Source organism: Chrysochloris asiatica, unplaced genomic scaffold (genome assembly GCF_000296735.1).
Source record: "Chrysochloris asiatica unplaced genomic scaffold, ChrAsi1.0 scaffold00041, whole genome shotgun sequence".
NCBI lineage: Eukaryota > Metazoa > Chordata > Mammalia > Afrosoricida > Chrysochloridae > Chrysochloris > Chrysochloris asiatica.
In genome coordinates, this window is record NW_006408559.1 from 19,726,076 (window position 1) to 19,746,332 (window position 20,257).

Consider the following 20,257-nt stretch of genomic DNA (forward strand, 5'->3'; position numbering starts at 1 on the left):
ACAACAACAACAACAACAACAACAAATGAATAGGAATTAAATCTCAATGGTAGTTAAATGCTACCTACTTTATCTCGAATGTGCCCAATTTATCATACCCCTGCAAGCATTCCAGATACACAAGCATTTTTAATAGTTTTTACAACATGTGGAGCAGTGAACTCTGAGTTCTGGCGTTTCATGTTAGTCCCTGATTAATTGATGACCATGGACAGCCCATTGGACTAGTTCTCTTTTCTCAATGATTCATTTTCATAAAGGAAGCAAAGTAAAACAGAGTATTTTAAAGAAATAGTTTAACACTACAATGATGCATTTTACCTTCCAAAGGATCAAAGGTTGAAGACTTATTACTGATGATATTGTCACAGTAAAGGAAGTCTCGTAACATATTGGCAAGAGTATCATGTGTTCGTTGGTATTTTGGAAAAAAAATTGATGAGTGATTCAGCCTTCAAGTGCATCAAAACTGAGGATCATGTGTGGAATAAGCTTTCTGTGGGAAGACTTCTGTCCCAGCGTTCCACATAGTGGGGTGCCACACACTAAGGTGTTATCAGAGCAGCAGGTACAGTGAGGATGAGAGATCTGTAAAAGGTGATCATCTCAGAACTATATAGACCGAGGATGTGAATTCTACAAGATGTTCATGACAGGGTTGTGTACTGTGAAGATGTGATTTCTGTTTGAAGAGGTTCATCATGGCGCTATGTATCATGGCACTGTAAGATGATCCTCACAGTGCTCTATGTTGTTGTTAAGTGCTGTTGAGTCAGTTCCAACTCGTAGTGACCATGTATAGGGTGTCCAGGGAACAGCTAGTGAGTGTGAACTGCTGACCTAGGAGTTAAAACTGACCTTCCAGTCCAGTGCTTATTCTACAAGTCCACACAAGGACTGCAGTGGGGATGAGAGCGCTGTTAGAAGATGTCCACCACAGCATTGTGCATGCTGGGGATGAGGGATCCCTAAAGAGATGCTCATCACAGAATTCTCTGTAGCGGGGATGAGAGCGCTGTTAGAAGATGTCCACCACAGCTTTATATACACTAGCAGGAATAACAGGAGACTGAAGGTGCACAGCTAGATGGGGAATAAAGTAGAGGAACTAGTAACCCTCCAGAGGTTTCCTAAAGGTCTCAGCTTATAAATCCTGTCTCAGTAATGTCTCCACAGCAACTCACCACATGTTTATGTCCTCACATCATAAAGTCAGAGAAACAGCAGTATTTTATTTTGTTCACAATCAGCAACACGTTACTAATAGGATGAATGGCCAGCACTGCCGAAGTCTCAATCTAGGGAGCAAAGTTGACATTTGTGTCCTCGTTTCCTGTCCGTCTTATTTTTGTGTGATGCTGTTTTTATCAGAGCAATGCCAGAAACCCAACTTCACTAACATACAGCATCATGAAAATATGGCATCATCAAAAGGAACATGTGTTGTCATTGGTGGGTACCATAGAGTCATTCATGTGGACCTCACGTGACATAAGGTTTGTAAGGCTACAGATCTTTATGGAAGCAGACGGCCACACCATTCTCCTACTGAGTAGCTGGGGGCTTGGAGCTGCTGACTTTTCTGTTAACAGCTGAGCATTTAACTACTGCTCTATCAGGGCTCCCCAACGACCCCAAACCAAACGAAACACGCTTCTGTCGAGCTGATTCTTACTCACAGTGGCCTTGTAGGACAGAATACAACTGCTCCATGGGGTTCCCAAGGTTGGCATCTTCACAGAAGCAAACTGCTGCATCTTTCTCCCACAAAATGACTGGTGGGTTCGAACTACTGACCTTTTGGTCTGAGCATTTAACCACGGTGCCACCAGCGATCCTTAAATGGAATGCAACTGTTCTAACGTTGTCAAACTACTATTTCATACAGTGCCCCAAAGATGTGAAGCATGACTGTGTTCCCTTTAACATGCACTGTGGCATCCCAGGAAGTCTACCGAGGCTCCCACAGTTAAGGACAGCAGATATATGTTGTTATTGTTGTTGCTAAAAGCCAGAGTGGATTCTGACTCAGTGCCCCCATGTGACAGAGTCAAGCTGTCCCACAGGGGGTCTTGGCTGTCATCTCACAAAGCCACTAGGTGGATTTGAACCGCCAGCACTTAGATTTAGCAGCCGAGTGCTTATCTGTGGCACTAGGGCTCTTCAACAGATGCATCCATAAATATGTGTGTGTGTGCTATTTGTATGTATAGGTCTATTGTACGATAAGCAATGGGCTGATAACTATAAAGTCAGTGGTTCACATCCACCAGCTCCTTCTTGGAAACCCTATTCAGGATCTCCTTAGAAACTCTACTTAGGGTCATTATGGCACTTAACAAAACCATCCTTTGTCTAGCCATATATACACTGTATACAAATGTGGAATATGCTCATCACAAAATCATAAGTGAAAAAACTCAGGATTTATAACTCGATTTTCTATTATCTTTATGTGCTTAAATAGCTTTGGAATGCTTTACAATATAAATATATTACATAGATTCCTGAATAGGAATTTAAAATTGAATATGCTACTAAACCTGGATGGAAATTATTCTCTCTTCCTCTCCCCTCCAAAAAATGTATCTGTAAAAGTAAGGTGAATATTGAAAGGGAAAGAATGAGAATCTCCCAGAAACGTCTATCTGTTTAAATTAGTATGAATCTTGACTCATGTGACTTATCTCCCTTTTTTATGTGAGAACTTAAAGTTGAATTATTCATCGTTTATTAATAAACTCTGAAGTACCATAGAAGAGATGAGATGCACTGGACCATTAGCGACGGGCGATGTAGTCCCAGTTCTCAAAAAAACAGAATTAAGCATCTGGGGCCATTGGCCTATGTGCGTTATCTGATGAAACATTGAATATTCATGTACACACCACAGCTCCCATAGGGGCCAGTAGATCCACGGGCAGACACGCTGAGGCTCCTCGAAGTTGGATACAGTGCGTGGGAAGTCTGTTGCTGGCACATTTGTCAGAGAGCCACAAGGAATGCATCCAGATTCAATAAGAAAGCTCGAGGTAGACTTGTTCTTGTTAGGTGCTATCGAGTCAGTTCATACCGAGCCTGTGCATGAAAAACGAACCACTGCCTGATCCTACGCCAAACTCACAATTGTTGTTATGTATGGGCCCACTGCTGTAGCCACTGTGCCAATCCATCTCGCTAGGGTCTTCTTCCTTTTTGCTGACCCTCTCCTTTACCGAGCTTGATGTCCTTTACCAGGGATGGGCCCTTCCTGAGAACATGTCCGAAGTATATGAGACCCAGTCTCCCATCCTGGCTTCCCAGGAGCATTCCGACTGTACTTCTTCCAAGACAGATTTGCTCAGTCTTCTGCCGGGCCAGGTTACTTTCCATACTCTTCACCACTGCAATCCAAAGGCATCAGTTTTTCTCCAGGCTTCCGTATGCATTGTCCTGCCTTTGCACACATGTGGGGTGAACGGAAATGCCATGGCACAGTTTAGTCTTCAGCAGCGGCATCTTTGCTCTTTAAAATCTTACAGAGGCTTTTGCAGCAGAACTGTCCAATGCAATACGTTCTTTGGTTTCTTGGAGACATGGATTGTGGATGCCAGTAAAAAGAAAACCCTGGTCAATATAGTCCTCTCAGCAGGGCACACTCGCTTTGCTCCTCTCTGCAGGACACTACCCGCTTTCTGTCCTTTGAGGGACTGAGGGACAGCCATTATTGATGATCATTGGTGAAGGCAACTGGCCCAGCATTTTATCTCTCTGCTTCCTTTTCATTTAAAGGGCCCCTGTATTTAGAGGAAGGAGGAACTGTCTTAGGTCCCTCCGTGGTGTACATACTTAACATACTTGGTCACTAACCCAAGGAGTTCACCCAGAGACTCCTCAGAAGAAAGGATTGGCGATTTACTTCTGGAAAATCAGCCATTGAAAAGTCTGTGGAGCCCCTGCCTACACCGGCCCATGTGACGTGGCCGGGAATCAGAATTGACTTCCCGGCAATGGCATTGTTGGTGAGGATTAATGGTGCTTCATCTCACAAACCCTGTACAGGGTCACTATGAGTCAGAACCGACTCCATGGCACACAACAACAATAACAATATCTCACAAACAGAATGACAAAGGCCTCTAGGAAGTGTGCATTTTCTGTTGTTCGTACCAGGACTTTGGAGGGAGATGGCCCTGGGCCCTCAAGCCTGTTCCCTGTTCCTGAGCTGTTGTACCACCTCTGAGGGGGCTGCTTAGCCCATTCTGTGCCCCATTCAGCGGGAAGTTGGGGGGAGTGGAGAAGAAATACCCTCTCCTGCTAATGGCAGTCGTCTGTCCCACCCTACTGAACCCACACTAGCTGCAAGGAGGGATCAGTGCTATAATATGGCTGGAGAACTAAGCACCCAGGGGAGGAGCGAGTTCTTTTCCTAAAAAGGATGGAGACAAAGCCCGCTATGAGGAACCGAGGAGTCACTGCTACGCTCTGTGGAGTCTCAGCTGCTCCAAGAGGGTAAATGGCAGCATGGGTTCAAACCACGCCTACGAGCCGTGAGTGGATCTGAGGAAATGTTTGGCTTTGTGGTCCAGCCCCTCCATTTTACTTATGAGACTGCAGAGCCAGCAAGGACAGTGACCTTCTACTGGCAGATGGGTCATCACCTCAAGAGGAGAATTGGTGCCATGCATCCAGGTTTTTAAGGAGTCAGTGAATTTGAACCTGTGGCTTCATCCGTGCACCTTGGTGGAGGTAATGAAGAATCCAGGGGCTTCTGGGGCAGAGGCAAAAACAAACTCAAACCCTAAACCCGCTGCCATCAATTAGATTTTAACTCCTGGCGACCCCTGTGATACAGATTAGGACAGCTCCACACTTTTGTTGAAATTAATATTATCCCCAAAGCAGTGCTGTGTGCCATGAAATGTACCAAACTTGGTTCTCTCATTGTGAAGTTAGGGAAGAGATTGAAACATGTAATCATAACTGGAAACTCCAACATTCCATTTCAGTCTGAATGATCATCATTTTGGGCACAGGATTCCTGTGTGGAGTGCCTAAAAACTTCAGTTCAGTACAACTCAAAAATTCTTCCCAATGAGTCTTATTTTTTATTTTTTTAAACCATTTTCTTGTGAATTGAGTGAAGGTTTACAGAGAAGATCATCAGTTTTACATCAACAAATCCCAGACTTGTTTCCCTCTCAATGATTGCAATCCTCTCCAAGTAAGAACATTTTCCCACTTTTCCCCTGTTGTTACTAATTCCATTCCACCCTCCTTCCTGTCCATTCTCAACTTTGTGCTTCAGGAAATGCTGACCGTTTGATCTAGATTGATTGACCATTGTGTGGTGAGTGTGCCCTGTTAGTGTCGGCGTCTCCCCGGCATACCCACCTACTGTTGTTGTTTAGGGCAGTTATGACTTATACTGGCCCTATATGGGATATTGAAGGAGCAGCTGGTGGGCTTAAACTGTCTACCCTGTGGTTAGCAGTCTAATGCTTATCCTAAAGATCCGTAACAATACTGCTATGTACTGCTTAGGGAAGAATTGGGCAACAAGGATCAGTCTTCCAGTTTAGATTACTCTCTGCTTATTTTGTGTTTTCCTAATTCTTTATCAAATATTTATCACTTTTGTCTCATGTCTCCCTCTTTCCTTCCTGTATTTGAGCACTGTGCTAAATTATGCATATTCATCTAACCATTATAAATAATACTCCTTTTTCTTTTGAGTGAGGCCTTTTATGTTTTTTTCATAGTGCCTCATAAGCTATCATTTTTTCCTTTAAAGCTAATTGAGCATTTAAAATGCCATGACACTAAATAATAGAACAGGATTTGCTCACAGGTCCCTTAGAACAAAAAGGTCTTTGCCTTATGTTTAAAAGATGAAGTCCTGACATTTCAAAATTTCTTAGCTTTTCTTTTAATTCGAAAATATATGAGAGAAACTGATCATGGTAGCGCTGAGTAATTGCCACAGATATATAACTTCAAGAATTAGTGGCAGTGAAGGAAAAAGTCCAGTGCACTGAAGGCATTGTGGAAAAACAAGGTTCCAGGAGTTGACAAAAAATTGTAATGTTTCAACAAACTGATGTAACCCTGGAGGTACTTACTTGTCTGTGTCCGAGAATCTCTCTGATTGGGAGAGATCCATGTTTGTGCCATTTGAATAATGGTGTTGGTGAGAAATATTGACATTACTATGAGCTTCCAGAAGAAAAAGACAATCTTCTTATTTTTGAAGAGATTCAACCAGTATGCTTCTTAGAAGTGAGCCTGATGAGGCTTGGTTTCATGTACTTTGGACATGTTATCAGGAGGGACCAGACCCTAGGTAAGGACATGCGTGATGGAGTGGCTATGAAAAAGAGGATGATCCTCACTAAGATGCACTGAATAGTGGTGACACCAACAGGCTTAAACTTAACAATTGAGAGAACGGTCTCGGACCGGTCATTGTTTCCTTTTCTTGTACATAGGGTAGCTATGAGTAGAAAGTGTTTTGAGGGCATCAAATAACACCACCAACAACATTACAAGTCCATGGCACTTTCAACTTTAGGCAAAAGTAAGGGTGTGTCATTTGACCTAGTTTGGATGGCTTGATGATCAGAACTCAATGAGAGGAAGATAAAGAAGTTTGAGACAGGAAGCAAGTGTTAATGGCTTCAGTTTGATGAACTTGACTTTTGCTTATGGATCTAGTAAGTAGCTCAAAATATCAAGCAAAAGGAAAGGAGTCTTCACATCAAGGACTGAACGTACCCCCTCAGTACACTGGGGGGTGGCGGGGGAGGGACGGGCAGCTATGACACTGGTTACCTAAGGCTTTAAAGGCATGGAGTGGCTGGCTAACAAGTTTTCAAGAGGGAGCTTAGTTTCAGAGTGAGAGGGGGAATCTTCACTGAATCGTTTTCATTTTGTCTAGATGGGTCTGGTGAAAGGAGATGGAGATAGAAGTCTTTTGATTCAATAGTGAGTAATTGTTATCATGACTAATTATGATTGTCACAACTGTAAAGGTAGATGTTTTATAACAAAAAGGAGAGAGTAGTTAATCTTACAGTCCAGGAACAGAGGACCCTAGGACCATCAAGAGGGAAGAGCATGAGTGGAACGTGGGATCCTAACCAGAGAAGCAATGACACCAGAGATGTAGGCAGAGGTGATGGCATGGGGAGATAGAGCAGCTGAGAGCTGTAGACTCATGTCAAGAAAAAGGCTGTGTGCTGACAGGCACGAGGCTGACTTGCCAAGCATACCCTTTCATTGTTTAAGCAATTATATATTCAAAACAAAACAAAGAGCGAATAGAGGCAAATACTGTTAATCAATAGCGCACCAAGGGGATTGTAATCATTGCAGTGAAACAAAATATGATTGGTGATGGTGGTGGCGTGCCGTGGAGTCGGTTCTGACTCATAGTGACCCTGTACAGGGTTTCCGAGGTGCTAAATCTTTACAGGATTAGAAACCCTCATCTTTCTCGCATGGAACTCTTGGTAGTTTTGAACTGCTGAATGTGAGGTTAACAGCCCAACTCCTAACCACTACACTACCAGAGCTCCTTTATAATATGATTGGGTGGGTGCAAAACCAATGCTCTGCCATGGAAATGCACAATAAAAGCTTCAAAAGAAAAGTAAGGGGTGTGGCATTTCGCCTTTGTAGTCATCCAGGGAGTCCTTGGGTGGTGCAAACAGTGAACACACATGGGTGCTAATCGAAAACTTGAGTCCACCTATAGGCACCTCAGAAAAGGCCTGGTGGTAAACATTTCAAGACTCAGCCCTGGAAAACCCTGTGGCGAGGCTCTAAGCTAACCAGAGTTACAGCCAACTGCACAGCCGCTGCGAGGCTAATTGGAGTCTATTTGGTCTTCTTGTCAGCAGAACAGTTTCTGAAGCTTCTTACTGTTTTGATGTTGGATCTCATAGGACTGGAAGCACAGGTTTGAGGATATCAAAGATTTCCTAAATCCTGAGGAATACAGTGTCTGCTCCTTCATGTGGTCCTGTGGCTACTATTGACATATACATATATTTATATTTTTAACTGTAACCTTTGGTCACATTACAGCATCATAACATCAAATTCATGCAACAAAAAGTTATCCTTGCTGTTTATATTTCCAGTAACCACATTTACTCTCCAAGTGAGTCAGTAATCAATGAATTTAGCTAAAAATCACACTTATAATATCCAATTATCTGATCCGGAATTTATGTTGTTGTTGTTAAATGCTGTCGAGTCACTTCAGACTCATAGCAGTCAACAGACCAAAACACTGCGTCCGGTCCTGCACTGTCCTCACAATTGTTGCCACACTTGAGCCCATTGCTGCTGCCCCTGTGTCAGTCCACCTCGATGGGGGTCTTCCTCTTTTTCTCTGACTCTCCACTTTACCAAGCACGATGTACTTCTCCAGGGACTGGTCTCTCCTGATAACACAGCCGAAGTATGAGAGACAAAATGTTACCATCCTCGCTTTTAAGGAGCATTCTGGCTATAATTCTTCTAGTACAGATTTGTTTGGTCCTCTGACAGTCCATGGTACGTTCAGAATTCTTCTTCAACACCATAACTCAAGCACATCAGTTCTTCTACAGTCTTCCTTATCCATTGTCCAACTTTCACATGTATATGAGGTGATTGAACATGCCATGGCTTGGGTCAGGCAGACCTTAGTCCTTAAACTGACAGCTCTGCTCTTGAACACTTTCGAGAGGTCTTGCAATAAGTCATTGGATTTATTGACTGCTGCTTCCATGAATGGTGACTGTGGAACCAAGCAAAATAAAAGCTGGCAATGTCAATCTTTTCTCCAGTCATTATGATGCTATTTATTGATTCATTTGTGAGGATGTTTTGTTTTCTTTCCATTGAGGGGCAATCCATACTGAAGACTGTAGTCTTTGAACTTCATCAGTAAGTACTTTAAGTACTCTTCACTTTCAGCAAGCAGGGTTGTATCATCTATATATTGTAGGTTGTTAATGCATCTTCCTCTAAATCTGATGCTATGTGCTTTTTCATATAACCCTACTTCTCGGATTATTTGCTCAGCATACAGACTCAATAAGTATGGTGAAAGAATACGCAACCCTGGTGAATATCTGTCATGAATTTAAACCATTCAGTAGCCCCTGTTCTGCTCCAACAACTGCCTCTTGGTTTATCTACAGGCTCCTTATGAGCTCAATTAAACACCGTACTGTACAGATTGAATAAGTATAGTGAAAGATGATAGCCCTAACGTGTATCTTTCCTGATTGTAAATGAAGTGGTAACCCCTGGTTCTGTCTGAGTGACTGCTTCCTGGCCTATGTACAGGTTCCTCACGAGCACAACTAAGTGTGTTAGAATTTTCATTCTTTGAAATGTCATCTATAGTTTGTTATGATCCACATGTTTTTGCAAAGTCAATAAAATACAAGTGAAGTTCTTTGTGGTTTTATCTGCTTTTAGCCACGATACATCTGATGACAGCTATAATATCCCTCATTCCTCATCTTTTTCTAAATCTGACTTGAATTTTTGGCAGCTGCCTGTTGATGTATCACTGACACCATTTTTAAATAATCTTCAACAAAATTTTACTTGTGTGTGATATGAATAATATTGTTCAATAATTTTCACATTGTACTGTGTTACCTTTCTTTAGAAGGGGCACAAATGCGGCTCTTTTCCAATCAGTTAGTCAGGGGTGGCTAACTTCCAGATTTCTTGGCGTAGAACTGAGCACCTCCAGTGTTGCATCAGTTTGTATTCCGTCTAGAGATGTATTTTTCTTCGGTGCCCTCAGTGCACCTTCAACACCGTCTTCCTTCAACACCGTCACTTCTTGATCATATGATACCTCTTGAAAGGTTTGATATTGAACATTTCTGTGTATTTCTTCCATCTTCTTTTGATGCTTTCTGCATCGCTCAGCACTTCACTCACAGAATCCTTCAATATTGCAATTTGAGACTTGAAGTTTTTCTTTCAGTTCTTACAACCTGAGGCTGAACTCGTTCTCCCCTTTTGGTTTTCTAACTCCAGATGCTTTCATGTTTCATTATAATTCTTTATTTTATGTTCTTGAGCTGCCCTTAAATTTTCTGTTCAACTCTTTTATTTCTTCATATCTTCTAATTACTTTACTGTATGTTTAAGAGCAAGCTTCAAACTCACTGCTTATTCTGTGGAAAAAAGATGTTTGCAATGAATAGATTGTTGGTCTCACAAAATTATGTCATTCCATCTGTAGCACCATGTCTACCACCAAGGCCATGCATTCCAAGTACCGATCCTTTCATTTTGTTTCCAACTTTCACATTCCAATCACCAGTACTTACATCTTTGAACAATTTCACACTGTGGAGGTTGGTAGAATTCTTCAGTGTTGTCTCATTGGTTTCAGTGGTTGGCACGTAAATTTGAATACTGGTCAAGTTGAGTAATGGATGAGTGGTGAAGCTTGTTACATTAGAAATAATTTTGTCTTGATTATTAGAACCATTTATTGTTAGTTATGTCTTTTAATAATACATAGGAAAATACACTTTTATTGCTACTTCATAAAAAGCATAAGAATCTTATCCCCATCTTTCACCAGACCCATCTAGATAATATGAAAACTATTCAGTGGAGACTCAACCTTTCCCCATGCACTCTAAAACTAAACTCCCTCTTGAAAACTTGTAAGTCAGTCACTTCATGCCTTTATAGCTCCCCTCCCCCTATTTTAGGTAGTTAATTTTAATTGAATGCATTGTGAATGTTGACATCTTTTTTTTTTCCTTTTTTCTCAAAGATCACTTTTGGAGGAGTCCCGTTCTCAGGGAAGCCCAGCTCCAGCAGCAGAAAGAATTTCAAAGGCTGCATGGAAGGCATCAGCTACAATGCCGTCAACATCACTGACCTGGCCCGCAGGAGGAAGCTGGAGCCCTCCGATGTGGTAAGAATGTGGAGCCCAGAATACTGGCTCCCAGGCAGAGGACTGTCATGTCCTCGTGTTCCTGTTGGATTCACCAATGTAAAACCAACTCGACCATTATCAGAAAATGTATAGGTACTTGATATGCATTAGGAGTCTTTGTTGTTGTTGTTGTTGTGTGCTGTGGAGTCAGTTCTGACTCATCACGAACCTGCATGGGGTTTCCGAGGCTATAAATCTTATGGGAGCAGAAAGCCTCATCTTTCTCCTGAGGAGTGGCTGGTAGTTAGCCACCCAACACATAAGCCCCGATGCCACCAGGACTAGCTCATGGTATTTGAGCTGAGCTTCCCTGGAATCATGGCAGGTTGTATTCACTGGGCACAGAGCAATGTCTCCAGCAAAGAGACAGATTCCAGCACATGCCTCATCCGGCATACTGACAGCCTTAGCCGTGGCAGCATTGTGACTTCAAACACGCTCCTCACAGAAGGAATCTCATGTCTTACCCATGGCTTAACTTCATTATTCAAAAGTTTTTAAACAAGAACATGTTTACATTCACATTCATGCTTGGGAAGGCAATGTGTGCCAGTATATAAATCAATATATATATATATATATATATATATTGTTGTTATTGTTATGTGCCGTGGAGTTGGTTCCGACTCATAGCGACCCTGTACAGGGTGTCCAAGGCTGTAAATCTTTACGGGAGCAGAAAGCCTCATCTTTCTCCCACGGAACAGCTAGTAGTTTCGAACTGCTAACCTTTCGGTTCGCAGCCCGATTCGTAACCACTGCACACCAAATCCTGCAGTGACATGGAGACCTGAGTCTCCGGCTTAGTGAGGTCTGACCTTATCTATTCTGATGCAAGCTGTCTCAGGGGTCATGGGAATTCAGGGAGAAGAGCCAGACAGAATCAAAGTGCACTTGTACCCGCTTTGGGTGCAGGCTGTAAAGAGAAACCACATATGATCTGTCATTTATCTTCCACTTGAGTAAATCATTTCATGGACAAACAGATAGTAAGCGTCCAGGTCAAAATATAAATGCAGATCGAACATTTCAGGTCAGATGGAGATGAGGTAGGTGTTTTACAAGCTCCTCTAGAAAGGCAAACTTGCTTTTCAAGATGTCAGAGGTGGACGTTCCAGTGAAATTCCCTCCGCACTCCTGCTGCCCTGCCCCCACCGCCACCTGCACAGGCGCACACACACATGTCCCTCATCATACGGAGAGGCCAATTGGCTCACTCTTGGGGAGTCTTTGGTTCCGCGGGGAGGCAGTCTCCACACTATGAGGGTGTGGTCAATTCCAACATCTCTGCTGTTATTAATAGGCAACTCTCCCCATTGGTCAAAGTAAGTTGTTAAAAATAATCATCTGTGAAGGTATGTTGTTGTTGTTTTAAGTACAGAACTATTTAATTTGAACATTGAGTCACAGACAGAATGCCTCAGATGGAACACTGAGCATGCTCCAAGGGGAGGACTGTGTATCATAAAGTAGATATTGAAGGAGCAGATGGAAGGCCATCAAATGAGAGTCGTCACAACACGATGGGGCGTTAGGTGGAACACCCAGACTGGAACTGCTGAGAACATTCCCACGTTGTGAGGAGTGAAACCAATGTCACTGAACAATTTGTGTCGAAATTGTTGAATGGGAACCTAAATTTCTGTGTACACCTCCTCCCCAAACACAGTAAAATAGTGTCTGAAAATAGATTCTTGTAGACTAGAGCAGTTGAAGCAAATGTAGACTTTTCTGATCTTTAGAAGGAAGGCAGTTCGACCATGGGGACAATTCACAGTATCTGAAGGGTGAGTCCAATCTCTTTGTTTATGCCAAAACAGAACATGAATGGAGGGCAGGAGGGACAGGGTGAATTAGTGTCCATTCACGCCACTCATTCCCCAAACAGGATACAGTACGATACACATGCCCACTGTGGGCATTCAGCAGTACCTGCTGTTTGACATCAAAATAACCCACAGCCATGTGATGCAGATTAGTTACTGTTGGTCTTCATATCCAGGAGGTCTAGGTTAAGAACCAGAACATTTGCTCCAAAGGTCAGCTACGTAAATAGCAAAGCGACTGGTCCCTGGGCCCCTTGAGGTGACATGACACATTAGTGAGGTGTGACAGAGGGCCCCCTAAGAAGTGGCATCTCTCCTAGATGGGGTCCTGACTGGTCTCCAGTGAGGGGGCAGCACTCTGTCATTCTCAGAAACCAGTGGTGGTCTCATCTGCACCTCTATTCCGTGTCACCTAGCACTGTTAAACAACCCTTCAGCTGTCACTGTCTGCCCCAGGACTAGAGACACTTGCTCCATACCTGACCTGGATGTCAGGTACCACACTCAGAGTACACCCACCTGCCCCTCCCCAGATGCCACACCTTCAGGTTAGTGTCATACTCCAGGGAGACCTGTACTCACCTGCCCCTCCCCAGACACCACACCTTCAGGTTAGGTGACACACTCAGGGGAGATCTGGGCCCACCTGCCCCACCCCAGACCCTGGCTCTGGCTGAGTCTGCTGTCTGCATGGCTGAGCAGGGTGTCCCCCTGGCTCACAGCATCCTCTGCTCTCCAGGGGAACCTCAGCTTCTCCTGTGTGGAACCCTACACTGTGCCCGTCTTCTTCAATGCCACCAGCTACCTGGAGGTGCCCGGCCGGGCTGGCCAGGATGTGTTCTCCGTCAGCTTCCAGTTCCGCACCTGGAACCCCAACGGCCTCCTACTCTTCAGTCACTTTTCTGAGAACCTGGGCACCATCGAGGTTGACCTGGCTGACAGCAGAGTCAGCGTGCACATCAATGTCACCCAGACCAGGATGAGCCATATCGACATCGCCTCAGGTGGGTGAGCCCCGCCTGGCACATGGCCTGGGGGCACTGGCAGGGGAGGGTGTGGTGTGGTGTGTGTGTGTGTGTGTGTGTATGTGTGTGTGTGTGTGTGTGTAGGCACTAGGTGCTCATGACTGGTCGCACGCAGATTTGGAAACACTCGCTCTGCTGAGGTGTGAGCAAGGCAAAGCAGGGCAGTGGTGAGAAGGTGGAAACAGGGTGAGAGCTTGAAGATGCTCATCCTTATCATTGCTGGTGTTTGGTGCTGTGGAATGAGGCCCATACTGACAGCACAACAGAATGCCTCTGTCTTGCTCCATCTCCATGAGTGCTGCTGTCCTGGCTGCTAGTACTAGAGAAGCAGCCACTTGTCTGTAAATACACCAAGTTGAAAAGCAAAGACTGTTGATTTGAAATATGCATCAATATCAGGTGCCCTTTCTTCCCGAACGGTCGGATAAATACCTTTCGAATTAGCAACAGGAGTGGATACACTGAAGGCAGCCCTGAGAGTGTCATCCAACTACCTGAGTCAACAGCAGTGCTACCTTGCCAAGCTGCTACAAAATTGTCACAATATAAACCTCAAGGGGAGCATGCCCAGAGGAAAGATGGGATGCTCCCTCACTGAGGGGTCCCAGCTTGGCTAAGTCAGGTGAATTTGCAAGATGGCTTAGCCAGGGTGGGACAAGCTGAGGTGGTTGTTGTTACTTAAATAGACCTAGTGATCTTAGAATGCTCTGACAAAGATGGTGGAAAGAAGGCAGATGTTGTCAAGTGAAATGGTATCTTCAAGTAGACCTCGTCACAATAGCGGAGGGAGTGGTAGACACTAAAAGTGTTCAGCAGATTTGTCTAGTTGTTGCTCATGGCGGCACTGCATTTTGAGAAGATTTGTGTAGAGTTAGGGGCAGTGAGAAAGCTAACGTTTACTGCGCTTCTGATATATGAAGGCACCGAATAGAACAGGGAATCCGTACGTGCGTGCAGATGAGTAGTGTGACTGCCATTGGCTATTTCTGTGTCCTCGATGTGCAATCATGACACAGATTCTATCCATTCCCCTGGTGACATCTGTGTGCATCCCATCACCCCTCCAGGCTCTGAGCGGTTGAAGCAGGACTGTGTTGTCTTCTCTGTGTCCAGCAGACTGAGAGATACCTGTAATACTACCAGAGACAGAAGAGAAGGCTTTCTCAGATCCTCTGTGACCTAGTGAACACTAACAGAATATCTGTTGGGGAAGGATGTAGGTTTCCGTGAAAAGCAGGAGCTGTGTGTCAGTAGGGCCTGACCCGTGATGGCTGCGTCATGAAGACGCAGGAGCTTTCTGGCGACGAGGAGTCTAAGTTACTGCAATCACAAGTGACCCTGAATACCTGGGTAGTACTTATTCTAGTTTTACTGTGCTGCTGTGCTTTACCCCTGAAGTCTCAAAACGAGACTGATGGATCTTCCATACTTTATCACCAGTCCCCAGCATAACTCCACCTGGGAAGATTTAGAGCAAATAGAAAATACCTGACGAGAGTACAGTAACAGATAAAACATACACACTTCCAGATAGTTCCCACAGCGGGAAGGTTCCCCGGTAGAATCTACTATGATTCATGATGCGTTTCTAATAAGGGAACACCACAACGTTATCAGTATGAAGGCCTTCTTTCTGGCATTATCTGAGCAAACCCACGTACCAGGAGCAGCCATGTGTGAAAGAATCGGATCGTAAACACAGTGATCAATAAGCTTTTATTAATTCGATGTGATCTAATTTAAATCTCAAAGTTCCTCTCATCTAATTTTAACTGTGTCTATTAAGAAGTAAAAGGAAGAAGAAAGAGGGTAAGAGGGAAAAGACAATGGAATTACTTTAATAAATCTGATTAAAGATGAGAAAAGTAGACTTTAGACAAATTGCCTATTTAGTCAACAATCTGCAAATTAATGGAAGCACATATGAAGTTTAAATATACGAAGGGGCTTAAAGGAGTTCCAGAAAAGGGGGATGAAAAGGGAATGAGGTTTGTCCATGAACTTTGGAAAACCTCCTTGCATCTCTAATATCTCTCTCTTATGTATTCATTGAAAAAAAAAAACAAAAAATCAAACAAACCTGCATGCTTCAAATATTTCTTTTTTTTTCCTCTACACAGAAAAAAAAAAAAAAAAACTCCATAGAGATCTTAGCAGATACAAGATTTTAATCGTAACCCTGGCTCCGATTCCAGACATTAATTGATAAACATCTATCAAGAAATTGTATTTTATCCATCTTACAAAGATATGTGGAGTCCATGAAAGACAACCTAATCTGTTTTTATTATGTGTTACCAAATTTAATTAAATGAGTGAACAATTTAGTGCAAATAGCAACCCTGAGAAACAATGTAGAGAAATTAGTAAACACAGGCTTGTAATGTTCACTCTAACAAAAGGGATTGCTTCGGAATCTGTGTTCTGTATCATGACCATCCACATCTTATCATCAGCAGGGGCTTAAGGAATGGAAACTCTCTCTTTCTTCCTCTTCTGAAATATCTTGTTACAAAATTAAGAAAATGTAGAAAATCATGACGAGGAAAAAGGTCACTATGCATGTTTTGGTGAAGGACTTTTCTCAGCTGAAAAAAAAATCACTTCCGTCCAGAAATAGGCAAAGCTTCTCAGATAAGACATGTGGGACTTGTACTGTCCCTAAGCCCACTCTTCCCGCAAGACCAGGACCCGGTCTTGTGAAAATTTTCCACTTTCAGTTGTGGTTTGGATGAAAATTTCCAGAGCAAATTAGTTTTCCATTCAGCAGTGCATACACGTTTTGTTTTGTGATACTGATTGAAATCCCCACAATGGAACAGCATCATTCCCACTTTTCCTCTGGATTTTTCATTTTCTTTAGTCCTTTCCTGTCCCTTCCTGACTTCTTAGCTTTACTTTTGGACAAATTATGCCCTTTTGGTCTTGTGTTCTTGATTACCCTGAGATACAGATTTCTCCCTGGTGCTGTTGTTCACTTTATAGCCTGTAGGGGTCTGAGATTAACTCAGACCACTTCGTGGGTGGCTCGAAGGAGAGGGCTAGGATTAAAATCAGGCAAGGGCCACAAGGCTGATGGCCAGTGACATAGTTTATTGTAGCAACGTGGTTTATATAGGACTTTTAGCATTAGGTCATTGTTATATTGCTTAGTTACAAGGTTTTCTATAGTAACAAGGAATAAGAATACCCACCAGGATATCAACCAGGATATGATTACAAGAGTATAAGCATTGTTATAGCCACACAGAATCACGCGATTTTAGCTCAATTTAAGTTCCCTTTTCCCAGGATTGTCCTAGTTACAATTAACAATAAGTCTCGATTACTGACATCACCTTAACCAGGTGAAACTTGTCTTCAGGCCAATTATAAGAGCATGAGGGCCGACTCAGCTTTCACCACTAGATGGCACTAGTACTGGCCTCCAACAATAGCCCTATTTATTGTTTGGCCGAATGTTAATTCCCCTGAAGGGAGTTCAGTCCCAGGCTTCTAGGGTATCTAAGAGCCATAGTCTCAAAGTTTCCACCAGTCTCTAGTAGATAACTAAGTCTGGTCTTTTTCGTGATTCTGAGCTTTGTTCTACCGTTTCTCCCACTCTATCTTTGTAAGTGATCCTTTTCACAGCAGCTGTGGTGGTAACGTAGCACCATCTAGTTCTCCTAGCTGCCAGGTCATAGGCTAATTCCTTCCATGTAGCTCCAATTCTCTTCTCTCTTTGCATCAAATGGGACAAGGCCAGTAGTTGTATCTTAGATGTTTCCTTGTAAGCTTTTAAGACCCCAGTTACAACTTACCAAAGTAGATATAAAATATTGTTGTCTTAGGCTTGGTTCTTTAGAGAAACAAAACAGTGAAACTTATGTATGTCTATCTGTGCACATATATAAAGAAAAGTTTAGATCAAGGCAATGGATCATAATTGTAGAGGTGGGAGAGCAGAACCAAGATTGGCAGGTAGATAGGTAGAGAGGAGTCCCAAGTCTGAAACTGGTGAACCAAGACTGGTGGGCAGGCTTGGTTGGCAGACAGGCAGACAGGAGTCCCAAGTGCAAGTCAGGTGAACCAAGGTCAGCAGGCTGGCCAAGCAGGTAGGCAGGCAGTCAAACAGTAGAGCAGGCCACCGGCTCAGGTTCAAAGAACCGGGGGTTGGAGAGTGACCCAGATGGGAGATCCAGACCCAGTGTTTTCTGTGTCTCCATTCTACTGGGAGCAGTCCACAGCCATAAGGAAACATCCTTTCAACTGTTTGGCTGCACATAGCCAATTGTCATAGAGCTAAGTCTGCCTGTATTAGGTCTCGTCAGGAGGATGACCACATCTCAACTGTCAAAGCACTGGGAGTCCTGACCCAGTCACGTTGACACATAACCTTAATGATCACAAATCTCTTTGTGGACTATGTTATGGCCATGGGCCATGGTGTCCCCCAGGACTGTGTCCTGAGTCCCCAGGTGCAGAGAATCACTCTCTCAAGGTGTTTGATTGTAGTGAGGGAGTTTTCATACCTTGGTCCCCTCTATGCTCTGCTATATTCGTGGATATGTTTTCAATGTCCGGAGACTTATGATCTGTCAAACCTGTATATGTTTGGTTTGAGCATATATCAGTGTATGAGCTCATAGGCTATTGTTGTTACTATTATTGATCCTTCTGCCCCCAGCCCTGGTAACTATAGAAGGATCCTTATAAGTGTAAACCTCCTCTTGAATTTTTTATCGTAGTTGTCTCATAATGTTACCAAACTTGCCATGGGAATTCTCTGGGACTTCTGGCAAGGAGTCACTGATTCGGGTGAGGTGTCACGGATGCAAGACATGAGCAAGACCACAGAAGTGTGAGAAAGCAGGTTTCATAGAAAGGGAAAGTACACTTGAGAGGCGAGTGGGTCCATCTCTGAAAGCCAGTGAGGTAGACACGGATCACAGCTGTCTAGGGGTGTTCATTCTTTACAGTTTCCATCTTGGATGTTCTTGGAGCTCATAGGCTTTTCTTCTTTTTTGTCTCTTTATTTAATTATCTTCTTCTACCTGTGGTTGTTGGTGGTTACCTTGGGGGTGAGGAGAGTCAGGTCTGCCTGTCCTCGTTCCTTACATCCCCATTCTATCAATAATATGTTTCCTATTGTGATTGGCTTATTTCTCTCAGTATAATGTACTCCAGCTTATGTTATGAGATGTTGCATGGATTCATCATTATCCTTTAACACTACATAATATTCCATTTTGTACATGCACCATAGTTTGTTTATCCATCTGTCTGCTGAAAGGCGCTTAGTTATTTCCATCTTCTTGCTTCTGCTTCTGCTTCTGCTGCTGTTGTAATTTGCACTGATGTGCAGCTCTCTGGTCACGCCACAGCTCCAGCTTCACTAGGATCTATACAATGTAGAGCAACTGTCAGATCACACGGCATTTCTATTTCCAATGTTTAAAGGAAGCACCATACCAAATTTGTTGTTTTCTGCATTTTTTGAGCTTTGCTCTTAATGCTGGGATAAGATAATATCTCAGTGTTGTTTTAATTGGCATCTCACTAGAGGTTAACAATTGTGAGCATTTCTTTTTGTTTTGTTTTTGTAACAATGGTAATGTTCTTTTATTTACTTTGTTGAGTCAGAAGGGTATAAAAAATTCTTGCTGCAGTTGATAAGAGGCAAATGGAAAGGTGCTTTATAAGCCCATTACCTTGGAGTTGATTTAAACTAAGAGAAAAAAGGTCATAATGTTTTCATGCAATACATACTTGGTTTTTTTAAATAACGATGATGACAGAAGGAATTAAGGAATGCTGTACTTGTGATCCATACGAAACATCGACATTTTGGGTTGTACATAATTCAAGAAGTATCTCAAACACTTTTCAGAATACTGTAATATCCAATACATATAGCCTGCCTTAGGTGGGCATAGGAATGAAAATTTGAAAGGAAACAAAATATCTACACAGAACCTACTGAATTTCACAAAATCGCTGAGCAAGAAAAGCAACACTGAACTTCATATACTGATTTTACACAACTTCTGTACAGTCCCTAGACAACATGAAGAGGAATAACTTAAGAATTATCGGCATTCCGGAACAGGAAGAATCACACAAGTCCACAGAGGAGATAGTTGAAGAGCTGATGGAAGAAAATTTCCTAACATCCTGAAAAACAAAAAGATAAGCATTCAAGAAGCTCAACGGACCCCAAAAGGATAGACCCTAAAAGATAATCACTAAGACATAAAATAATCAAGCTCTCCAAAATCAAAGAGAAGGGCAGAATCCTGAAAGCAGCTAGGGAAAAGAGAAGTGTAACATACAAAGGCAAGCAAATCTGTTTAAGCTTGGATTTCTCAACAGAAACCATGCAGGCAAGGAGGCAATGGGGAGATGTTTATAAAACCCTGAAAGTAAAAAACTTCCAACCAAGAATCCTCTACCTAGCAAAACTTTCAATCAAATAC

The 20,257-nt window shown here is 43.0% G+C and overlaps 1 protein-coding gene across 1 annotated transcript in view; it reads left to right on the forward strand.

Moving 5' to 3' along the window:
• CNTNAP2 (contactin associated protein-like 2) overlaps positions 1-20,257 on the forward strand; it is a 1,478,157-nt gene that overhangs the window by 433,040 nt on the left and 1,024,860 nt on the right. The window contains exons 8-9 of the mRNA XM_006861289.1: positions 10,787-10,930; positions 13,517-13,781. Coding sequence (XP_006861351.1) covers positions 10,787-10,930; positions 13,517-13,781 — 409 coding nt within the window. The remainder of the gene's footprint in view (positions 1-10,786; positions 10,931-13,516; positions 13,782-20,257) is intronic.